The sequence below is a fragment of the Zeus faber genome, assembly GCF_960531495.2.
Source record: "Zeus faber genome assembly, chromosome: 16".
NCBI lineage: Eukaryota > Metazoa > Chordata > Actinopteri > Zeiformes > Zeidae > Zeus > Zeus faber.
In genome coordinates, this window is record NC_137202.1 from 30,870,977 (window position 1) to 30,895,364 (window position 24,388).

At 42.9% G+C, this 24,388-nt stretch overlaps 1 protein-coding gene across 1 annotated transcript; it reads left to right on the forward strand.

The window, feature by feature from the left end:
- The first annotated feature begins 2,404 nt into the window (after positions 1-2,404).
- Positions 2,405-10,664, forward strand: kcnk1b (potassium channel, subfamily K, member 1b). The gene is made up of 3 exons (XM_080016968.1): positions 2,405-2,888; positions 4,300-4,695; positions 8,822-10,664. Exons 1-3 carry the CDS (start codon positions 2,534-2,536, stop codon positions 9,088-9,090), a joined length of 1,020 nt encoding a protein of 339 aa, XP_079873094.1. The 5' UTR covers positions 2,405-2,533; the 3' UTR covers positions 9,091-10,664.
- The last annotated feature ends 13,724 nt before the right edge of the window (positions 10,665-24,388 follow it).

Here is a 24,388-nt window from a genome sequence, read left to right on the forward strand (position 1 = left end):
AAGACACATTAAGAAGACACATAAAGAAAGACACATTAAGAAAGACATATTAAGAAAGACACATTAAGAAAGACACATTAAGAAGACATATTAAGAAGACACATTAAGAAAGACATATTAAGAAGACACATTAAGAAAGACATATTAAGAAAGACACATTAAGAAAGACACATTAAGAAAGACATATTAAGAAGACACATTAAGAAAGACACATTAAGAAAGACATATTAAGAAGACACATTAAGAAAGACACATTAAGAAAGACATATTAAGAAAGACACATTAAGGAAGACACATTAAGAAAGACACATTAAGAAAGACACATTAAGAAATACACATTAAGAAAGACACATTAAGAAAGAGACATTAAGAAGACACATTAAGAAGACACATTAAGAAAGACACATTAAGGAAGACACATTTAGAAGACACATTAAGAAGTCACATTAAGAAAGACATATTAAGAAGACACATTAAGAAGACACATTAAGAAGACACATTAAGAAAGACACATTAAGAAAAACACATTAAGAAAGACACATTAAGAAGACACATTAAGAAAGACACATTAAGAAGACATATTAAGAAGACACATTAAGAAGACACATTAAAAAGACACATTAAGGAAAACACATTAAGAAAGAAACATTAAGAAGACACATTTAGAAAGACATATTCAGAAGACACATTAAGAAAGACACATTTAGAAGACACATTAAGAAGACACATTAAGAAAGACACATTAAGAAAGACACATTAAGAAAGACATATTAAGAAGACACATTAAGAAGACACATTAAGAAAGACACATTAAGAAAGACACATTAAGAAGACACATTAAGGAGACACATTAAGAAATGCACATTTAGAAAGACACATTAAGAAAGAGACATTTAGAAGACACATTAAGAAGACACATTAAGAAAGACATATTAAGAAGACACATTAAGAAGACATATTAAGAAGACACATTAAGAAGACACATTAAGAAGACAAATTAAGAAAGACACATTTAGAAAGACACATTAAGAAGACACATTTAGAAAGACACATTAAGAAGACACATTTAGAAGACACATTAAGAAAGACATATTAAGAAAGACACATTAAGAAGACATATTTAGAAGACACATTAAGAAGACACATTAAGAAGACACATTAAGAAAGACACATTAAGAAAGACATATTAAGAAGACACATTAAGAAAGACATATTAAGAAAGACATATTTAGAAGACACATTAAGAAAGACACATTAAGAAGACACATTAAGAAGACACATTAAGAAAGACACATTAAGAAGACACATTAAGAAGCTGCCTCCAGCTGGACCAGCCAGCGCCGCAGGAGGCAGCGGGGAAGGGAGCCGCGCTCCTTGACCACGCCCATTGTTCCGCCACAGAGTCCCATTCAAGATTCATAAGATTTATTTCTCATATTGTTCGGTCCAATATTAAGATAAATGTTTTTGGTTAAACCCCAAAAAAAAAACCCGAAAATAACAATGAAACATGGAAGAATAAAATCAGAATCAAATCAGAATAAAATAAGACTAAAATATTTATAAAAAAAGAATACAATCGAAATAAATCAATAATAAAATAAGAATAAAATATGAATAAAATAAGAATAAAATAAAATCTGCCAGAGTGACTCCAGACTCCCGAGTCATTTCAAATTCCATTCTTTCACCAAAAACGAATCGTTCGAGTCCCGCGTCGCTGGGGGCGCGGTCCCACCAGTGACGTCACTAGCCCCACCCCTCTCCACATCAGCGCAGGTTCCAAACAGGGAAACGGAGCCGGAGCCGGACGCTCCATCTCCTCTGCGTTCCTCTCATTCTCTCATTCTCTCTGTTCTCTCTATTCTCTCTGTTCTCTCTATTCTCTCCATTCTCTCCATTCTCTCATTCTCTCATTCTCTCTGTTCTCTCATTCTCTCTGTTCTCTCTGTTCTCTGTTCTCTCCATTCTCTCCATTCTCTCCATTCTCTCCATTCTCTCTGTTCTCTCTATTCCTCTCTATTATCTCCATTCTCTCTATTCTCTCTATTCTCTCCATTCTCTCTATTATCTCCATTCTCTCTATTCTCTCTATTCTCTCCATTCTCTCTATTCTCTCCATTCTCTCTATTCTCTCTATTCTCTCTATTCTCTCCATTCTCTCATTCTCTCATTCTCTCTGTTCTCTCTGTTCTCTCTGTTCTCTCTATTCTCTCTATTATCTCCATTCTCTCTATTCTCTCCATTCTCTCCATTCTCTCCATTCTCTCTATAATCTCCATTCTCTCTATTCTCTCCATTCTCTCCATTCTCTCTATTCCTCTCTATTCTATTCTCTCTCCTTCTATCATTCTGTTATTCCACCCTTCTCTTCTTCTATTCCTCTCTCCTTCCCTCCTTCCCTCCTTCTCTCCTTCCCTCCTTGTACCTTGTATCCTTCCCTCCTTGGTTCCTTCCCTCCTTCTCTCCTTCCCTCCTCGTACCCTGCTCTCCGTCTCATCACAGCCCGTTGTGCCCCTGCCCGGTGCTCCCCATGCTGCAGTCCCTGGCCAGCAGCCCCTGCGTGCGGCTGATCCAGACGCACCGCTCCACCTGGTGCCTGGTGGTGCTGGTGCTGGGCTACCTGCTCTACCTGCTCTTCGGGGCTGTGGTGTTCTCCTCCGTGGAGCTGCCCTACGAGGACCAGCTGCGCCAGGAGCTGCGGGCCCTCAAGCAGCAGCTGCTGCGGGACAGCGCGTGTCTGTCCGAGCAACGGCTGGAGCTCTTCCTGGCCCGGGCCCTGGAGGCCAGCAGCTACGGCGTGTCCGTCCTCAACAACGCCTCCTCCAACTGGAACTGGGACTTCACCTCCGCCCTGTTCTTCTCCAGCACGGTGCTGTCCACCACAGGTGAGGGGTGGGGGAGGATCTGGTGGGTCCAACCGGGTCCCTGGGGGCCACAGGCCAGGTTGTATTCACCTGACCCTCATCCCCCTAGCTGTTCATCTATCAACCCTCCTAACACCCGGGGGAAAACAAAGCGTTAGATCAAATCAGACTATAATATTATTACGATGATTATGATGATGATTATGATGATGATGATTATTATTATTTTTATTATTATTATTATTATTATTATTATTATTATTATTATTTTTATTATTATTATTATTATTATTATTATTATTATTATTAGTATTATTATACTATATTATTATTATTTGCAAGTCGGGAAAGAGATAAACACAGATATAATATAAATACAGAAAGGTTTACTCCTTTGATCATAATGGTCTGTTAAGGATAGACACATTGTTGTTATAATCTATTTTGTATTATGAATCCTTAATTAAGCTTTGTCAGTCTTAAACACAGATTGAACATAGGTTATAAACCTGTGGGGGCCATGGTTTGGGCCCCTGGTCCTGCAGGGGAACACTGTGATCTGATGGATTCACCTTTACGCTCCTTAACATGGAGCGAGCACACTTCCTGATCTTTGATCGGACATTACGTAAAAGGGAGCAGGTCCCAGGTCCAGGACAACCTGAGGAACTCAGTCTGGATGTTTGTTCGTCTTAGTTTCTCATTTCCATCCAGTCGTTAAACAGCTGTTTCCTGATGTTGGCTCCATTTGACGAAGAGACACATTCCTCACTTGAATCCCTTTCCTTCACACCAGCACTTAGTGAAACAGCAGCACTGAGGACACCCAGACACACGTTGTCATGTGTATTAAAAATGTATAAGCCAGGTGTACTTGACATCTGATGATAAAATAAATAAAGGTTTAGTTTGTTTTCATATCTATAGATGTATCAATAGATGTATCAATAGATGTATCAATGGATGTATCAATGGATGTATCAATAGATGTATCAATGGATGTATCAATGGATGTATCAATGGATGTATCAATGGACGTATCAATAGACGTATCAGTAGATGTATCAGTAGATGTATCAGTAGATGTATCAATAGATGTATCAATAGAGGTATTTATTCTATAGATTTTTATTTTATTCTATAAGTATTCAACTTACTGTATTACGTTTTAGGAGTCAGTTAGTCGGCCTATAGAAATATATATATATATTTTTTTTCCTAGGACATATTGTGTGCTATCACCGGGTCCGTTGCATTACATTTCACTGCACATATGTATGAAAGTATGTATATGTATGTGACAAATAAAAATCTTGAATCTTGAATCAGTAGATGTATCAGTAGATCTATCAATAGATGTATCAGTAGATGTATCAGTAGATGTATCAATAGATGTATCAATAGATATAATCCATCCGTCTAACGTCCTCAGGTTATGGCCACACCGCCCCGCTCTCTGACGGAGGGAAGGCCTTCTGCATCATCTACTCCGTGATTGGGATCCCCTTCACCCTCCTCTTCCTCACTGCCATGGTGCAAAGGATCATGGTCTACACCACCTGGCGGCCCATCGCCTACGTGCACCACCGCTGGGGCGTGGCCAAGCCGCTGGTGGCGCTGGTGCACGCCGCCCTGCTGTCTGTGCTTGCCGCGTGTGGCTTCTTCCTCATCCCCGCCGCCATCTTCTCCGCCCTGGAGGACAACTGGAACTTCCTGGAGTCCTTCTACTTCTGCTTTATCTCCCTCAGCACCATCGGTCTCGGGGACTACGTCCCTGGAGAGGCCTCCAACCAGAAGTACAGAGAGCTCTACAAAGTGGCTATCACTGGTGAGTCCGGGTGGAGTGGGAGTTCATCTTCAGGGTGGAGGTTCTTTTCAAGGTAGAGGTTCTATTCAGGGTGGAGGGTGGAGGCTTTACATGTCAGATATTCAATTGTTATTGCAGTCACAACAGCTTATATCCAAACAGTAGCAAAATAATAATAAGAGAATAAAAAACTAAAAACTAAAATGCCAATCAGCAAATATACAATAAACTGAACAATTAACTGTACACAATAAGAAATATGACAATATTCACTAAAGCTAATGATGAATAGATATGACCTAAAATAACAGAAAAACAGTAACAAATAAAAATGTAAAAATCTGAAAGAAAAAAAGTTCAAGTGAAAATGAATTGACCAGTGAAGCAGAAAGATGAACATGAGAAGTTCCAGTTGGAACTGGTTCTCAAACCTGCGCTCCAGGATATTTACAAATAGATATGGATTCATATTATTATATAAATATTATCAATACTGCCCCAGAAAACCGGAGTCTCTGCAGTGCGGTGTATTTTACTCTGTCTCTGAGACTCATCACCTGCGGCTCATTTCACTTCCTGTTTTCTCAGAAAAGTGGCGCGGTCAGTCATTGGATGTCACGTGTCCGTATTACCACGGCAACCGGTGGTAAACAAAGCAGATTGTCACCAGGTGAAGAGCGGGTCACACGGCTCTTTTCACCAAAGTACATAGTGTCGTCAAAAACGGGAAAAACACGAAATAAGTCAAACACCAAGAACCAACGCTGGAGGCTTCACACGTCAAAACAGCGACGAGTCAAAGGGAAAATGACACCTGTGATGTTTGAGACCTGAACAGAACCATGCACCAGTGGTACCAAACAACTAGAAGATAACAGAACCATGCACCAGTGGTACCAAACAACTAGAAGATAACAGAACCATGCACCAGTGGTACCAAACAACTAGAAGATAACAGAACCATGCACCAGTGGTACCAAACAACTAGAAGATAACAGAACCATGCACCAGTGGTACCAAACAACTAGAAGATAACAGAACCATGCACCAGTGGTACCAAACAACTAGAAGATAACAGAACCATGCACCAGTGGTACCAAATAACTAGAAGATAACAGAACCATGCACCAGTGGTACCAAACAACTAGAAGATAACAGAACCATGCACCAGTGGTATCAAATAACTAGAAGATAACAGAACCATGCACCAGTGGTAGAAGATAACAGAACCATGCACCAGTGGTACCAAACAACTAGAAGATAACAGAACCATGCACCAGTGGTACCAAATAACTAGAAGATAACAGAACCATGCACCAGTGGTACCAAACAACTAGAAGATAACAGAACCATGCACCAGTGGTACCAAACAACTAGAAGATAACAGAACCATGCACCAGTGGTACCAAATAACTAGAAGATAACAGAACCATGCACCAGTGGTACCAAACAACTAGAAGATAACAGAACCATGCACCAGTGGTACCAAACAACTACAAGATAACAGAACCATGCAACAGTGGTACCAAATAACTAGAAGATAACAGAACCATGCACCAGTGGTAGAAGATAACAGAACCATGCACCAGTGGTACCAAACAACTAGAAGATAACAGAACCATGCACCAGTGGTACCAAACAACTAGAAGATAACAGAACCATGCAACAGTGGTACCAAATAACTAGAAGATAACAGAACCATGCACCAGTGGTAGAAGATAACAGAACCATGCACCAGTGGTACCAAATAACTAGAAGATAACAGAACCATGCACCAGTGGTACCAAATAACTAGAAGATAACAGAACCATGCACCAGTGGTACCAAATAACTAGAAGATAACAGAACCATGCACCAGTGGTACCAAATAACTAGAAGATAACAGAACCATGCACCAGTGGTACCAAACAACTAGAAAATAATGTCCATCAAGACGGTCATTGTTTAGAGATAACACTACTGAATACGACACACTGAGAAGGTTGACTAATTGTATCACTAGTGTGACTAATTATATAACTAATATGAATAGTCATATAACTAATATGACTAGTTATATAACTAATATGACTAGTTGTACAACTAGTTGTCACACTTGTTGTATTACTAGTCACACTAGTTATACAACTAGTCATATCAGTTATACAACTAGTCAGACTAGTTGTATAACTAATATGACTGGTTGTACAACTAGTTGTCACACTTGTTGTATTACTAGTCACACTAGTTATACAACTAGTCATATCAGTTATACAACTAGTCAGACTAGTTGTATAACTAATATGACTGGTTGTATAGCTTGTATGACTAGTTGTATAACTAATATGACTGGTTATATAACTAATATGACTAGTTGTATAACTATTATGACTGGTTGTATAACTAATATGACTAGTTGTATAACTATTATGACTGGTTGTATAACTAATATGACTAGTTATATAACTAATATGACTAGTTATATAACCAATATGACTAGTTGTACAACTAGTCATATTGGTTGTATAACTAATATGACTAGTTGTATAGCTTGTATGACTAATTGTATACAGTAATTAATATGACTAGTTGTATAACTGATATGACTAGTTGTATAGCTTGTTTGACTAGTTGTATAACTAATATGAGTATTTGTATTACTAATATGAGTATTTGTATAACTAGTATGGCTAGTTGTATAACTAGGGACGTCAACTCCTTTTTTTGCTTTAGTCTACATGACAGGAAGTTGAGGTTGATGTATCTTCCTGTCTAAACAGGAAGTGATGGCTGCGTGGTTGCCATAGCAGCGTTGAAACACATGACTCACTCATGTGTTGACATGTTGTTTGTTCATATGTTCATGACAGGACGGTGCCAGGTTTCTTCTGCTCGGCACATGAGCTTGTGTGTTGTGACCCGGTGCTTTGTGTTGCATGACACCAGCTCATACTGTTGATGGTCGCCATGGCAACTCAAGATTCAAGATTTTTATTCACATACATATACATACTTTCATACATATATGCAGTGAAATGTAATGCAACGCACCCGCTGATAGCACACAATATGTCCTAGGAAATAAAATAAAAAGTAGAAAATTCCTTTCTAATAGACCGACTAACTGACTCCTAAAACGTAATACAGTAAGTGGAATACTTATAGAATAAGATAGAAATATATAGAATAAAATACAATAAAAATAAATTGAAATAAAATGGAATAGGTTGAAGGAATATGCCTATGTATATACAGATATGTGCATTTAAAGTGGCATGTGAATTAAAGTGGCATGTGAGTGTGAATAGAGTGAGGTAGTGTTTGGGATAATACAGCACAGTATACAACAGTACGGTATTATCCCAACTCAACTTCAACAGTGATCAAACTGATTCCAAGGCCTTGATGTGACTGATTCTGGTTCTTCCATCATTTTTAAACCACGTCTCTTGAAATGAATCCCGTTAAAACCCGGCTCCCGCAACAAGGAGCTTTTCCTCCATTTTGGGAACAGAAGTAGGAGCCAAAGTCAAGGCTTTGTTCAGGGTCGGTCTCCTGGATGGTGCCGCTTTGCGGCTCCTGGCCCCTGGGGACCCCGGCAGCTATGTGTGTCGGGGACTTTCCTGATCCGTGAGGTTGAGTTGAAATGGTTTGACATCAGAACCTGAAAGTCCAGGTAAGGAACTGAAAGGAGGAAGCCGCTGTTTGGGCGTTCACTGGCTTTAGGTTTGGTTTGTGGAGCCAGGAGCAGCAGGAGAGCCAGGTCCTTTCTCCACCCATCAGCTTCCCCAAAAATGTTTAGTTTGATGCATAAATGTGAGATAAATGGAAGCAGCAGCAGCAGCTGTTGTTCCTTCACTTTTCAGATATGATACGTCGATTTAATATCGACTATCGAGTCGGCGATCTTCAATGTGATTCCTGAACTGCTTTTGAAGGACGTCTTGCAGAGTCAAACTTCCTGAAGGTGTCAGATGATTAGATGCACATTAATAATGAGTTGAGGGAGAAATGACCATTCCACAAATCATTCTCAAATCAAGGCGCTGGTATGGTGACTTATTTCAACAATATGACTGCACTCTGCCCTCTAGTGTCAGAACAGCACAACAACATAATAGAAATATGTGGTGGTCAGTGTCCTTACTAACCCTACCTTACCCCCCAGTCTACCTGGTCCTGGGCTTGCTGGTCATGCTGGTGGTCCTGGAAACCTTCTGCGAGCTGCAGCAGCTCAAGCAGCTGAGGAAGATGTTCTACCTGAAGAAGGAGAAGCCTGAGGACCGCCTGGCCATCCTGGAGCGGGACCACCTCTCCTTCACCACCGTGCTGACCCGCAATGCCGCCGAGAACCACAAGGGACCTTTTTATGACCGCTTTGTGGGGGTCTCTGTGCTGGCGCCCCTTGGGGGCCAGGACGACCCCATGATCCAGTGAAGAACAGGAGCTTAAAGTGTATGTTAGTGCTCGGTGCAGATCTAACTTGTGCTACAGAGCGACACCCTGACGTAATATTTTATTGTTTTTTGCAAAAACATACATAGACAATATCAACAACAAAAAATAATAAAACAACATAACAAAATAGATAAATTCTAAGGCAAAACAGGAAAATAGTTATGAAAAGAACTGTTAGTGGAGACATCATAAATAATAATAATAATAATAATAATAATAATAATAATAATAACAACAATATAGGTGTGGAATGTGGTGTAGTTAAGATATGCTTAAGTTTTACTATTTAAGACTTGTTTATCTGCGGTATCAGATACAGGGAATAAGACATAGGGAATGTTAGGAGGTGATTGTCTCTAAATGTAGATAAAATTGTAGTACACAGCAATATTTCAATGTAACTGGAATAAGATGACGAGCAGCAGAAGTGCATGCTGGGTAACAGCTTCCCTCCGGTCACACCCAGATCTGTATTCATCTTATCTTAGCTCCATAAAAACACCCAGATCAGAACAACACCTTGGAAGCGCTTTTACAGCCGGGACCACGGTGTCAACAAGCGCTGACTGTGGAACTGCAACGTCTCCACTGGTTGAAGACATCAGGCCTTTAGGACCCGTGTGGCTTGTTTAGCGCCGCCCTGCTGCTCGCAAATCAAGGTCATCAAATTTGGTAGAGATGGTAGTTATTATAGTTATAACAGGAACTACATGATTAACATAACTCCACCAAATGTGATGTATTAATGACATCTGATTCAGTAAGAAGCAGCTGAGTCTGACTCTGAATCTGAAGAATGAACTCAAAACATTTTGACATTATTAAATATATATTGGAAGCTGTGTGTTCATGTAGAAATGGAATCACAAGGGAAACATGACCTGCAACTGACAAGGCATTTATTTTTCTTAAACATAACAATAGTTTTTCTGGAAGATCCTCAGTGCTGAACAGGCTGAAGGTTTCAGTGTTTAATTGAAGTGCTAAGTTGCAGTAGAGGAGACTCGGTCCCGTGGCCACGCCCTGAATACCTGTCAAGGTTTTCAATGCTGTTCAATGATTAAGCACAGCCAGTTATTGACTTTTGTTATTTATATATGAATGGTATGAAAGGGAATTGGAGTCTATTTCTTACAAGGGAACCAACTTTTTATATTCTGCAAATACAGATCGCTGTTTAAAGATGAATGGACACGGTTAACAAGACAATTTATATTTCATAAGAAACGAAAACAGCAGAAAAAGTTGAATACTTTTTTGAAACGTGGGAAACTCAAAAATGTTCCAGGAATTCATCAAACAGATTGCAGAGGAGAAACCTTCTCTCCAAGTGTTTGAACATGGAACGTTAAATAAAGACATTTCTGCAGGAAGGTGAAATAGTGTGTGTGGGAAACTGTACAGGAGTTAATGCAGTTCAACTCTGGCATCAGTAAGTTAGGAGGACTTCCTGTTTGTGGGGGGCTGTTCGTTTTGCAGGAAGATATTTGTTTATTGAAGATGTTGCAGCCACATCTGCAACAGCAAATAAACCACCTCCCGTTGCAAAAATATTTATTTGTTGATGTGAGTGCTGAAGCAGTGACCTCATCCTTCTCAGATATGCACCAAGCCGCCGCCTTTTACAACCTACTGAATGTAAAGTGAATCGAAAGCGCAACAGCTGACTGTTCCGCTCATTTCTGTGTTTTTTGGAAACGTGTGACTTTCTAGTATCAAACGTACTGTTTCAAACACAGAGGTGGAGGATCCGGGTTCAGAAAGTCCTCTCTGGGATTTAGAGTCAACCCAGAGGTCAGCCTGGTGAGTGGAGCCATTCTGTCAGTGCACAGAGGGAGGGAAACCCTGGGAACAGGATTTTTACTTTCTGGACCTGGAGTTTTCCACCTCTGAGTTCATGCTAAAGCGTCATCTGCTCAACACTGAAAACTGTGTTGGAGTCTGAAGCAAACGAGAAACTGGCGCCACTCCTGTGGAACTTTTGTCTTTTTAACGAGTTTTACTGTCCAGTGGATCAATACACTGATGGGTGGATCTCTTGTGATGTGTCACTAGGTGTCAGTGCTTGTGGTTGTGTGTTGTCTGTGATGTGGGCGGGGCCTGGGTCAGTGATGCTGCTGCTTCATCTGCATGGATCTTCACTCATGTTGTTTAATTTAACCTGTTGGAGCTGGGTGGAGCTGAGTGGAGCTGGGTGGAGCAGGGTGGAGGCGGGTCAATTACATTTCAATGTGAAGAAATGAATAAAAAAATACAAACAGTGAAAGATGAATGTGTCTGGACATGTTCACCACCTCTGTTGGTTTTGGTGAGGACGGCGGGTTTTAGGGAGAGGTTTGGGAGGAAGCGAGGAAGGGAGAGAGGAGGAGGAGGAACTTGGGGAGAGGTTTTAGGACCGATGGGGGAGGTGACAGGAAGGATCTGCTCCTGGTCACATGGTGTGGGTGCTCCTGGTCACATGGAGTGGGTGCTCCTGGTCACATGGAGTGGGTGCTCCTGGTCACATGGTGTGGGTGCTCCTGGTCACATGGTGTGGGTGCTCCTGGTCACATGGTGTGGGTGCTCCGGGTCACATGGTGTGGGTGCTCCGGGTCACATGGTGGGTGCTCCTGGTCACATGGTGTGAGTGTTCTGGCCACATGGTGTGGGTGTTCTGGTCACATGGAGTGGGTGTTCCTGGTCACATGGAGTGGGTGCTCCTGGTCATATGGTGTGGGTGCTCCTGGTCACATGGTGTGGGTGCTCCTGGTCACATGGTGTGGGTGCTCCTGGTCACATGGTGTGGGTGCTCCTGGTCACATGGTGTGGGTGCTCCTGGTCACATGGTGTGGGTGCTCCTGGTCATATGGTACAACTCGGGTAAGCTAGTTGACGGTCTGGCAAGGAATGACTGGGAAGCTGAGACTAAATACTGTGCAGGTAATTTATCCCAGGTGTGTGCAATTGGGCTCGAGTAGGGAGCTGCAGATGGGGCAAGAGCGGCCTCTAGTGGCGCTGGGAGTCCGTGGGCCTAACAGTACCCCCCGCTCTACGGACACCCCTTGGCGGACACCTGGAATCGGAAGGGCGAGTCTGATTGAAATCCCGGATGAAGGAGGCATCCAGGATCTGTCTCCGGGGGACCCAGGAGCGTTCCTCCGGACCGTACCCCTCCCAGTCCACAAGGTGCTGGAAGCCCCTCCCTCGGCGCCGCAAATCCAGCAGGCCGGGTGACCGTCGATGGTGTGGGGGGTGGTGCGGCCTCGGCGGGGAGGGAGAGAGGGCTGGAAACCACCGGCTTAAGCTGGGATACATGGAAGGTAGGGTGGACACGGAGGGAGGGAGGGAGATGGAGGCGTATGGCACAGAGGTTGATGATTGACACAATGGGGAAGGGTTCAACATACCGGGGAGCGAGTCTTCGGGAGTCCACCTTGAGGGGCAAGTCCTTTGTGGAGATCCATACCATCTGTCCGGGGACGTATGTGGGTGCGGGCGCACGGTGCCGGTTCGCCTGCCGCTGGGACCTGGCAGAGGCCTGGAGTAGTGCAGAGTGGGCCCTCCTCCACGTCCTCCGGCAGCGACCAATGTGGGCCTGGACGGAGGGTACGGCGATCTCAACCTCGTGGGCAGGGAACAGCGGGGGTTGTTAGCCCAGAGAGCATTGGAAGGGCGACAGGCCGGAGGAGGCGTTCACCAGGGTGTTGTGGGCGTATTCTGCCCATGGCAGCTGGACGCTTCAGTAGGTGGGGCTGGTGGTTGTCAGGCAGCGGAGCATGGCCTCCACCTCCTGGTTCGCCCGCTCCATCTGGTCGTTGGTCTGGGGGTGGAAACTGGAGGAGAGACTGACCTGTGCCCCCAGGGCCGGGCAGAAGGCGCGCCAGACCTGGGAGGTGAACTGGGGTCCTCTGTCCGACACCACGTCTGCCGGGATGCCATTGCGGCGGAACACCTCGGCCACCAGCAGGTCTGCGGTCTCCCTTGCCGATGGTAGTTTGGGCAGGGCGAGGAAGTGGGCAGCCCTAGAAAAGCGGTCCACCACCGTGAGGATGGTAGTGTTGCCCCGGGATGGTGGAAGACCGGTGACGAAGTCCAGGGCGATGTGGGACCAAGGACGAGTCGGGATGGGTAATGGGCGGAGGAGGCCGGAGCGGGGTCGGGTGGAGGTCTTGGACCGGGCGCAGGTGGGACAGGCCGAGACGAAGGACCAGGTGTCAGGGAGTAGGGTCGGCCACCAGATGCGCTGGCGGACGACGGCCAGGGTGCGGGTGATCCCGGGATGGCAGCTGAGGCGGGAGGCATGGGCCCAATGCAGAACCTGGGAGCGTGCAGAGTCAGGGACGAACAGGCGGTTAGGGGGTCCGGTACCTGGGTCGGGCTGGTGTTCCTGCGCTTGGGTGACGAGGGACTCAATCTCCCAGGTATGTGTGGCGGCAAGGCACAGGGGTGGAAGAATGGGTTCTGGATCCCCTGTCTTCTCCTCTGGCGCGAACACACGGGACAGGCCGTCAGGTTTGGTGTTCTTGGTTCCTGGGCGGTACGATAGAGAGTAGTTAAACCGGCCGAAAAACAACGCCCACCTGCCCTCCAGGAGTTGAGCCGCTTCGCCGTCCGGATATAGGCCAAGTTCTTATGATCGGTCCAGACGATGAAGGGGTGGATAGCTCCCTCAAGCCAGTGGCACCACCCCTCCAGGGTTAGTTTGACGGCCAGGAGTTCCCGGTTACCCACGTCATAGTTACGCTCGGGTGAAGTGAGTCTGCGGGACAGAAAGGCACAGGGGTGGAGCTTACCATCGGTTGGAGAGCGCTGAGAAAGTACTGCTCCTACCCTCGTGTCTGAAGCGTCCACCTCTACCACGAACTGGAGGTTGGCGTCGGGCTGGGCCAAGACTGGGGCCGACGAAAAGCGGCTCCTGAGGTAGAGGAATGCGGCCTCGGCCGTGGGGGTCCACTTGAAGGCCACTGCGGTGGAGGTAAGGGCTGAGAGGGGAGCGGCGATGCAGCTAAAGTTACGGATGAAGCGCCGGTAGAAGTTTGCAAACCCAAGGAACCGTTGGAGCTGCTTCCTATTGGCTGGGGTTGGCCACTCCAACACCGCGGCCACTTTCTTGGGGTCCATCTCCAGCCTCCCTCGGCCAATGATGAATCCCAGGAAGGAAATGGACGGAACATGGAAGACACACTTCTCGGCCTTAACAAACAGACGGTTCTCCAGGAGGCGCTGCAGCACCAGGCTTACATGTTTTATGTGGTCGGAGAGGGGAGAAAATCAAGATGTCGTCGAGGTACACAAAGACAAATGAGTTGAGCATGTTCCGGAGGACATCGTTAATTAGGGCCTGGAAGACCGCTGGGGCATTTGACAGGCCAAAGGGCATTACTAGATACTCGAAGTGTCTGAGTTGGGTGTTGAACGCGGCCTTCCACTCGTCCCCTTCGCGGATGCGGACCAGGTGGTAAGCGTTGCGGAGGTCGAGCTTGGAAAAGTGGGTGGCACCCTGGATGGGGACGAAGACTGAATCCATCAGGGGCAAGGGGTACTTGTCTTTGATAGTGATGTCGTTAAGTCCCCTGAAGTCAATGCAAGGACGGAGGGTCTTGTCCTTCTTAGCAACAAAGAAGAACCCTGCGCCTAGCGGAGAAGACGAGGGGCGAATAATCCCGGCAGCGAGAGAGTCGCGGATGTAAGTTTCCATGCCCTCCTGTTTGGGCCGGGAGACGTTATACAGGCGACTGCAGGGGAGGGGGGCGCCTGGCAGGAGGTTGATTGGACAGTCGTAGGAGCGATGAGGTGGTAAGGATAGGGCCCCCTGCTTGCTGAAGACCGGGGCCAGGTCCAGATATTGCGACGGAACTGAGGACAGGTCAGGGCTCTTGGGGTCCCCTGGCGGCGCGTCCGGCGGCGGGGTTAAGGCCGAGCGGAGGCAGTGGGCATGACAGTGTGTGCTCCAGGAGCTCACGCTGCCCGAGCGCCAGTCCATCTGAGGGTTGTGGGTCTGGAGCTAGGGGTACCCCAGAACCACGGGGTTCAGTGGGGAATCTATGAGGAAGAACCTCAAGGACTCACGGTGGTTGCCGGAGAGTAGCAGCTTTAGGGGGACTGTCTGGTGGGTAATCCGGGTCAGATGTGACCCGTTCAGCCCCTTGCGGTGCGGGGAGAGGGACGGGAGAGAGGGAGAGAGGGTTGGAGCTGGAGCGACCGGAACATAACTCTACCGAGGAGTCGCTCTCTCGTGGCCAGACCAGGCAGGTGTGCCTGGTGCGGCGCCGGCCGCAATACAGACAGGCGCCGTTCTGTATGTGGCGTGCTCGCCCCTCGGGGGAGATCCGGGAGCAACCAAGTTGCATTGGCTCGGCATCAGAGAGAGTCGGGGGACTTCTGAGGAGCCCAAGAGTAGCGGGCGCTGGAGACCGGGGCGTGGCCGCCCAGGCGGGAGGCGCTGGCTGGAGTCTCGCCCCCTCCCTCTCGCGCTGGCGCTCCCGTAGCCGGCTGTCCAGGCGGATGGCGGTCTCCACTAGTTGGTCCAGGTCCGTGGGCTCGTCCCACCGCGCCAACTCGTCCCGCAACTCGTCGTTCAGGGCGCGCTGAAACACGTCCTGCAGGGCTCCGTCCGGAACTCGGCGACGAGGGAGATGACGCTACGGGAACCCTGGCGGAGGGAGAGGAGTCTTCTGGCGGCCTCCTTGCCGCAAACTGGGTGGTCGAAGACTCTCCTCATTTCGCGGGTGAACAGATCGTAGGAGAGACTCACGGGCCCCCCTGACTCCAGACCGTTGAACCCCAGCCGAGAGCCGCCCCTCTCGGCTGGGGTCGCAGGAGATGAGGAACATGATGCTGGCACTATCGGAGGCGTACGACGACGGCTGCTGTTGAAAAACCACCGCGCACTGCACGAGGAAGGCGCAGCATCTGCCGAAACAGACTGGGTCGACGAGAGGAGACAAGCAGGTAAGAGACAACGGAGACATGTTGTCTCGTCTTCCCCTTACCTGCTTGTCTCCTCTCGTAGGAACTAGGAACTAGAAACAAGCACTAGGAACTTGGAACTTAGAAGGGAGCCAGTAGCTGTACAACTCGGGTAAGCTAGTTGACGGTCTGGCAAGGAATGACTGGGAAGCTGAGACTAAATACTGTGCAGGTAATTGATCCCAGGTGTGTGCAATTGGGCTCGAGTAGGGAGCTGCATATGGGGCAAGAGCGGCCTCTAGTGGTGCTGGGAGGCCGTGGGCCTAACACCGAGGGCAAGTTCAAGTTCAAGTTCAAGTTCAAGTGATTATTTGTCACATACATATACATACGGTCATACATATATGCAGTGAAATGTCATGACACCCGGTGATGACGCACAATAAGCTCTATAAGCTCTAAAAATACAAAGTGGCAGGGAAGACAGGAAACAGAGGAAAGATAAAGATAATCAATAATGATAATACAACATTTATCTAACTGGAACAGACAGAAGCTGATTTATTCTGAAAAGTCTCTTTGGAATCAAATCTGTGTATTATCAGATCAGTGCAGCACAGAAAATGATAAAATGTGTGGCAGGGTGACTGATGGTGATTGATGTTGGTTGATGGTGACTGATGGTGACTGATGGTGATTGATGGTGACTGATGGTGACTGATGGTGATTGATGTTGGTTGATGGTGATTGATGGTGACTGATGGTGACTGATGGTGATTGATGTTGGTTGATGGTGGTTGATGGTGGTTGATGGTGACTGATGGTGATTGATGGTGACTGATGGTGACTGATGGTGATTGATGTTGGTTGATGGTGGTTGATGGTGACTGATGGTGGTTGATGGTGACTGATGGTGACCGATGGTGACCGATGGTGGTTGATGATGATTGATGGTGATTGATGGTGATCGATGTGGAGCTGAAGCAGGAGAGCACAGAGGACATCATGGATCCACCTGGAGCCAGATGATGCAGACATGACATGAACCTCCTGTTGGAGCTGGAGCTGAATGAATAGAGCAAAGACATGTATAAAAGCCTAATACTCTAACTACAGGTACTCCTCACTTAACGACTGAGTTATATATATACACATATCATATTTATACATACACCTCACTTAGTAACCTACCCCTTTAACAACTGTTTAGACTTACGACCAGCTCTCTGACATCTCATCACCCTTTAAATACTATATATATACTATATATACTATATTATATATACTATATATCATCAGCATCAGTTCCTCCTGGAACATTGGGCGACGAGTCCCCACCATTTTACCAGAATGGCGCCTTCTCGTCGTTTCCATAACACGCTTTTTTTTTTTTAAACGGGGTGAGGTTGTTAACCCCACGCCCAACCCTAACCTGGAGGACCACACAGAAAGACTCCTATTTGGAAGATAACGGAGCACGGTGCCAACAGCGCCCCAGGCGCAGGAAGTCGCTGCGCTCATCAAATGAGCGTGGCCTGGCTCTGCCGCCGTACAACCACGGCAATCCACGTTATTCTCATTTGTAGTTCCACGTTGGTGGAACGAGCTGCCAAAAAGGACCAGAGCAGGAACCTCCCTCTCTGTCGTTAAGAAGCACTTGAAGACCCAGCTCTTCAGTGAGTACCTCCTGTCCAAACCTACAATTACTTAGCACTACTTAATGTTACACTAATGTCTCTGTCGCAATGTAGCTTGAATGTTATTCTCCCTTGTAAGTCGCTTTGGATAAAAGCGTCTGATAAATGACTAAATGTAATGTAAATGTAAATGGAACCCAGGACCTTCTTGCTGTGAGGCAGCAGTGCAATGCACTGCGCCACCGTGCCCCCACATACAATATACTATATACAATATACTATATACAATATATACACTACATATACTATATACACTATATATACTATCTATATTATATATACTATATACACTAGATATACTATCTATATTATACATACTATATACACTAAATATACTATATATATTATATATACTATATACACAATATACACAAAATATACTATCTATACTATATACACTATATATACTATATATATTATATATACTATATACACTATATATACTATATTTACTATAGACACTATATATACTAAATGTACTATATACACTATATATACTATCTGTACTATATACACTATATACACTAAATATACTATCTATACTATATACACTATATATACTATATATTATATACACTATATATACTATGTACACTATATACACTACATATACTATATACACTATAAATAATATCCATATAATATATTATATATACACTATATATACTATATATATTATATATATTATATACACTATATACACTATATACACTATATATACTATATAAATTATATATACTATATACACTATATACACCATATATACTATATACACTATATATACTATATATACTATATACAATATATATATACTATATACACTATATACACTATATATACTATATACATTATATACACTATACTATATACACTATATATACTATATATACTATATACAATATATATATACTATATACACTATAAACACTATATATACTATATACACGATATATGCTATATACACTTATCCACTATATACACTATATACACGGAACGGAACTCGGTCGTTAAGTGAGGAGTACCTGAATAAATATAATATATGTATATATACAGTATGATTCGGTCGTTAAGTGAGGAGTACCTGTATAAATATAATATATGTATATATATATAACTCAGTCGTTAAGTGAGGAGTACCTGTATAAATATAATATATGTATATATACAGTATGATTCGATCGTTAAGTGAGGAGCACCTGTATAAATATAATATATGTATATATACAGTATGATTCGATCGTTAAGTGAGGAGTATCTGTATAAATATAATATATGTATATATACAGTATGATTCGATCGTTAAGTGAGGAGTATCTGTATAAATATAATATATGTACATATATAACTCGGTCATTAAGTGAGGAGCACCTGTATAAATATAATATATGTATATATACAGTATAACTTAAGCATTAAGTGAGGAGTATCTGTATAAATATAATATATGTATATATACAGTATAACTTAAGCATTAAGTGAGGAGTATCTGTATAAATATAATATATGTATATATATAACTCGGTCATTAAGTGAGGAGCACCTGTATAAATATAATATATGTATATATACAGTATAACTTAAGCATTAAGTGAGGAGTATCTGTATAAATATAATATATGTATATATATAACTCGGTCATTAAGTGAGGAGCACCTGTATAAATATAATATATGTATATATACAGTATAACTTAAGCATTAAGTGAGGAGTACCTGTATAAATATAATATATGTATATATATATAACTCAGTCGTTAAGTGAGGAGCACCTGTATAAATATAATATATGTATATATACAGTATAACTTAAGCATTAAGTGAGGAGTATCTGTATAAATATAATATATGTATATATACAGTATGATTCGATCGTTAAGTGAGGAGCACCTGTATAAATATAATATATGTATATATACAGTATAACTTAAGCATTAAGTGAGGAGTATCTGTATAAATATAATATATGTATATATATAACTCGGTCATTAAGTGAGGACCACTTGTATAAATATAATATTTGTATATATACAGTATAATTCAATCGTTAAGTGAGGAGTACCTGTATAAATATAATAGTATATATACATTATACCTCGCTCATTAAGTGAGGAGTACCTGAGGAGTACCTATTCAATCTGTGCTTGCTTACTTTAGGGATCATCTATTTATTTGAAACCGATTGAACAGCACACTGACATGGATCCTCCAACAGCATCCTGTTCAACGGTGACCACAAAGTACAATATTGATCTGTTTGTTTGTTTATCTGTTTGTTTGTTTATCTGTTTGTTGTTTTGTTTTTCTGTTTGTTTGTTTGTTTATCTGTTTGTTTGTTTTTCTGTTTGTTTGTTTATCTGTTTGTTTGTTTGTTTTTCTGTTTGTTTGTTTGTTTATCTGTTTGTTGTTTTGTTTTTCTGTTTGTTTGTTTATCTGTTTGTTTGTTTATCTATTTGTTAGTTTTTCTGTTTGTTTGTTTATCTGTTTGTTTGTTTATCTGTTTGTCTGTTTGTTTTTCTGTTTGTTTGTTTGTTTATCTGTTTGTTGTTTTGTTTTTCTGTTTGTTTGTTTGTTTATCTGTTTGTTTGTTTATCTGTTTGTTGTTTTGTTTTTCTGTTAGTTTGTTTGTTTATCTGTTTGTTGTTTTGTTTTTCTGTTTGTTTGTTTGTTTATCTGTTTGTTTGTTTTTCTGTTTGTTTGTTTATCTGTTTGTTTGTTTGTTTTTCTGTTTGTTTGTTTATCTGTTTGTTTGTTTATCTGTTTGTTGTTTTGTTTTTCTGTTAGTTTGTTTGTTTATCTGTTTGTTGTTTTGTTTTTCTGTTTGTTTGTTTGTTTATCTGTTTGTTTGTTTTTCTGTTTGTTTGTTTATCTGTTTGTTTGTTTGTTTTTCTGTTTGTTTGTTTATCTGTTTGTTTGTTTATCTGTTTGTTGTTTTGTTTTTCTGTTTGTTTGTTTGTTTATCTGTTTGTTGTTTTGTTTTTCTGTTTGTTTGTTTGTTTATCTGTTTGTTTGTTTTTCTGTTTGTTTGTTTATCTGTTTGTTTGTTTGTTTTTCTGTTTGTTTGTTTATCTGTTTGTTTGTTTATCTGTTTGTTGTTTTGTTTTTCTGTTTGTTTGTTTGTTTATCTATTTGTTTGTTTTTCTGTTTGTTTGTTTATCTGTTTGTTTGTTTGTTTTTCTGTTTGTTTGTTTATCTGTTTGTTTGTTTATCTGTTTGTTGGTTCATCTGTTTTGTTTGTTCATCTGTTTGTTTGTTTATTTATCTGTTGTTTGTTTATCTGTTTGTTTGTTTATCTGTTTGCTTGTTTATCTGTTGTTTGTTTATCTGTTTGTTTATCTGTTTGTTTGTTTATTTATCTGTTGTTTGTTTATCTGTTTGTTTGTTTATCTGTTTGCTTGTTTATCTGTTGTTTGTTTATTTGTTGTTTGTTTATCTGTTTGGTTGATTATCTGTTGTTTGTTTATTTATCTGTTGTTTGTTTATCTGTTTGTTTGTTTGTCTGTTGTTTGTTTATCTGTTTGTTTGTTTGTTTGTTTATCTGTTATCAAAATGATGACATATATATCAAAATAATGACATGTGTATCAAAATATTGACATATATATCAAAATAATGACATATATATCAAAATAAGGACATATAAGTCTCTGATGCTGGCCTACAGAGTGATTGTTGGGAAAGCTCCCGCCTACTTAAATGCTCTTGTAAGAGCACATGTTACCCCCCGGATGCTGCGCTCGTCAAATGAGCGTGGCCTGGCTCTGCCGGCCATACAGCCACGGCAATCCAGGCTATTCTCATTTGTAGTTCCACGTTGGTGGAACGAGCTGCCAAAAATGACCAGAGCGGGGACCTCCCTCTGTCTTTAAGAAGCACCTGAAGACCCAGCTCTTCAGTGAGTACCTCCTGTCCTAACCTACAATTACTTAGTACTACTTAGCAGTATTTATTGTTACACTAAAGTCTCTGTTGCAATGTAGCTTGAATGTTATTCTCCTTTGTAAGTCGCTTTGGATAAAAGCGTCTGATAAATGACTAAATGTAAATGTAAATATATATCAAAATAAGGACATATATATAAAAATACCGCTTGTCAAAAAACGATTCACATATTTCATGTGTCATAATAGAGGAATCATTTGGAACTTTGCTGTAAATTTCCATTATGAATGTTATATAATTTGTGCTGACTTTCCCTTTAAATGAATTGAAACCTACAGTAAAATAACTCAAAATGTCACATCGTTATAGTCTATGAAATGAATAGTGTCGTAAAAGACTCCAGTGAAAATGACAGCAAACCTCTTCAGAATTTCCTTATTATGACACTTGAAATATGACACAATTATGAATATTATAATGTAAATTTTACTGATTTTGAATGGTTTTATGAAATTAGGAATTAATTGGTGACATCACATTCAACAAGACTTGATTGCATCATGATGTGTAATTTAATGTGAGAAGTGATTTCTGTAAAGCGAGTCTTTCATCCTCTTTGGCCGCTCCAGGCACTGCTACCGTAACACCACAAATAGACACGCATAAAAAAATCCAGGCGACAGCTTGAGCTGGTTTTTGACATGACGGCTTACTTTACAACAGTCTCCAGCGGGAAAGTGAGCCAGTCCGAACACAAAGTGTAGGAGTGGAAAACAGAACAAAACATCTTACCTGTTTGTGACCTCACACATGGAGTTGTCTGTTTGTGACCTCACACATGGAGTTTTCTGTTTGTGACCTCACACATGGAGTTTTCTGTTTGTGACCTCACACATGGAGTTGTCTGTTTGTGACCTCACACATGGAGTTTTCTGTTTGTGACCTCACACATGGAGTTTTCTGTTTGTGACCTCACACATGGAGTTGTCTGTTTGTTCAGAGCAACGGGTCCCAATGGTGTCCCTTTAAGTTTAGCCCCAAAAGTTAAAAAAGTGGAAGAAATGTGTGTGAGGGACATGCAGTGTTGAACCTGTTTGAATGGAAGCTTGTTCTTGGGAACTTCCACACGGAGTGATTTCCTTACAGGAAGTAGACAGGAGGTAGCCTGGGAGCTGACAGGAAGTAGACGGGGACCTGACAGGAAGTAGACGGGGACCTGACAGGAAGTAGACAGGGAACTGACAGGAAGTCGACAGGGACCTGACAGGAAATAAACGGGGACCTGACAGGAAGTAGACCGGGACCTGACATGAAGTAAACAGGGACCTGACAGGAAGTAGACAGGGACCTGACAGGAAGTAGACCGGGACATGACAGGAAGAAGACAAGGAGCTGACAGGAAGTCGACAGGGACTTAACAGGAAGTAGAGAGGGACATGACAGGAAGAAGACAGGGAGCTGACAGGAAGTAGCCATGGACCTGACAGGAAGTAGACAGGGACCTGACAGGAAGTAGACGGGGACCTGACGGGAAGTAGACAGGGACCTGACAGGAAGTAGACAGGGACCTGACGGGAAGTAGACAGGGACCTGACAGGAAGTAGACGGGGAGCTGACAGGAAGTAGACCGGGACCTGACAGGAAGTCGACAGGGACCTGACAGGAAGTAGACAGGGACCTGACGGGAAATAGACAGGGACCTGACAGGAAGTAGACAGGGACCTGACAGGAAGTAGACAGGGACCTGACGGGAAATAGACAGGGACCTGACAGGAATTAGACATGGACCTGATGGGAAGTAGACAGGGACCTGACAGGAAGTAGACAGGGACCTGACGGGAAATAGACAGGGACCTGACAGGAATTAGACATGGACCTGATGGGAAGTAGACAGGGACCTGACAGGAAGTAGACGGGGACCTGACAGGAAGTAGACAGGGACCTGACGGGAAGTAGACAGGGACCTGACAGGAAGTAGACAGGGACCTGACAGGAAGTAGACAGACACCTTCTCATTTTTAGGGTAAAGTCACAACACACAAGTGGATCCTTGTATTAGTAATTCTGCGTCACCAGGACTCACTGTGTCATTATGTCAACTGGTGCTGCGTTCAATGGAAACTCTGAAAATTGAACTCATTTTGGACGTAATGCTGATGTAAAGAGGAGCGACAGCACTAACTGATGCTACGTTCCGTGAGAACTTGTAATTGGTGTCGATTCTGGATCCGTGTATTGCTGCCTGCAGCTATATTTATCATCGTTACTGGAAAAGCTTTGCACACTGCTGCGCTAGTAGTGGCACAAGTATGGAAAGCCATTGGGAACAAAACTGTGTCAGAAAATATGCCTTAACAAGGCAAAATAGAGCAAGTAAGAAATAAAAGTGTAATAAAATACCTGCGTTTACATGGAAAAAATGGCCGTTTTCAGTCAGCCAAAACGCACACATCAAAAAGGAACGTTGACAAAACAGAGTGCTTGTAGCGTCTCTTCCTCTGTGTGGCAGCAGAGGTGTAGCCACATCTCTTCCAGGTTCTGGATGTTGTTGGAGAATCACAGCGACCAAAGCTTCTTGGGAATATTTCTTGGTGTGTGAGTTGTAAATTGTCACCTTTTGTGTGAAATGGAGCCGGTTGATGTGGTTTCATTACAAATGATCTTCCTGCCGTCGCCTCCTCCTGTTCCACGGCTTCAAGTGACGCCTGGGCTTCATCAACCCCTTTGTAACCCAATGTTCAGCTTATTTCTTATTCGTAGCCGAGGCTCCGAACATTTCTTACCTTCCACTCAAACGGTAAATAAATGAAAGTG

Coding starts and splice junctions, on each gene's coding strand:
- kcnk1b (XM_080016968.1), top strand. CDS start 2,534: ATGCTGCAGTCCCTGGCCAGCAGCCCCTGCGTGCGGCTGATCCAGACG. Junction 2,889..4,299: donor CACGGTGCTGTCCACCACAG/GTGAGGGGTGGG, acceptor TAACGTCCTCAG/GTTATGGCCACACCGCCCCG. Junction 4,696..8,821: donor CTACAAAGTGGCTATCACTG/GTGAGTCCGGGT, acceptor CTTACCCCCCAG/TCTACCTGGTCCTGGGCTTG.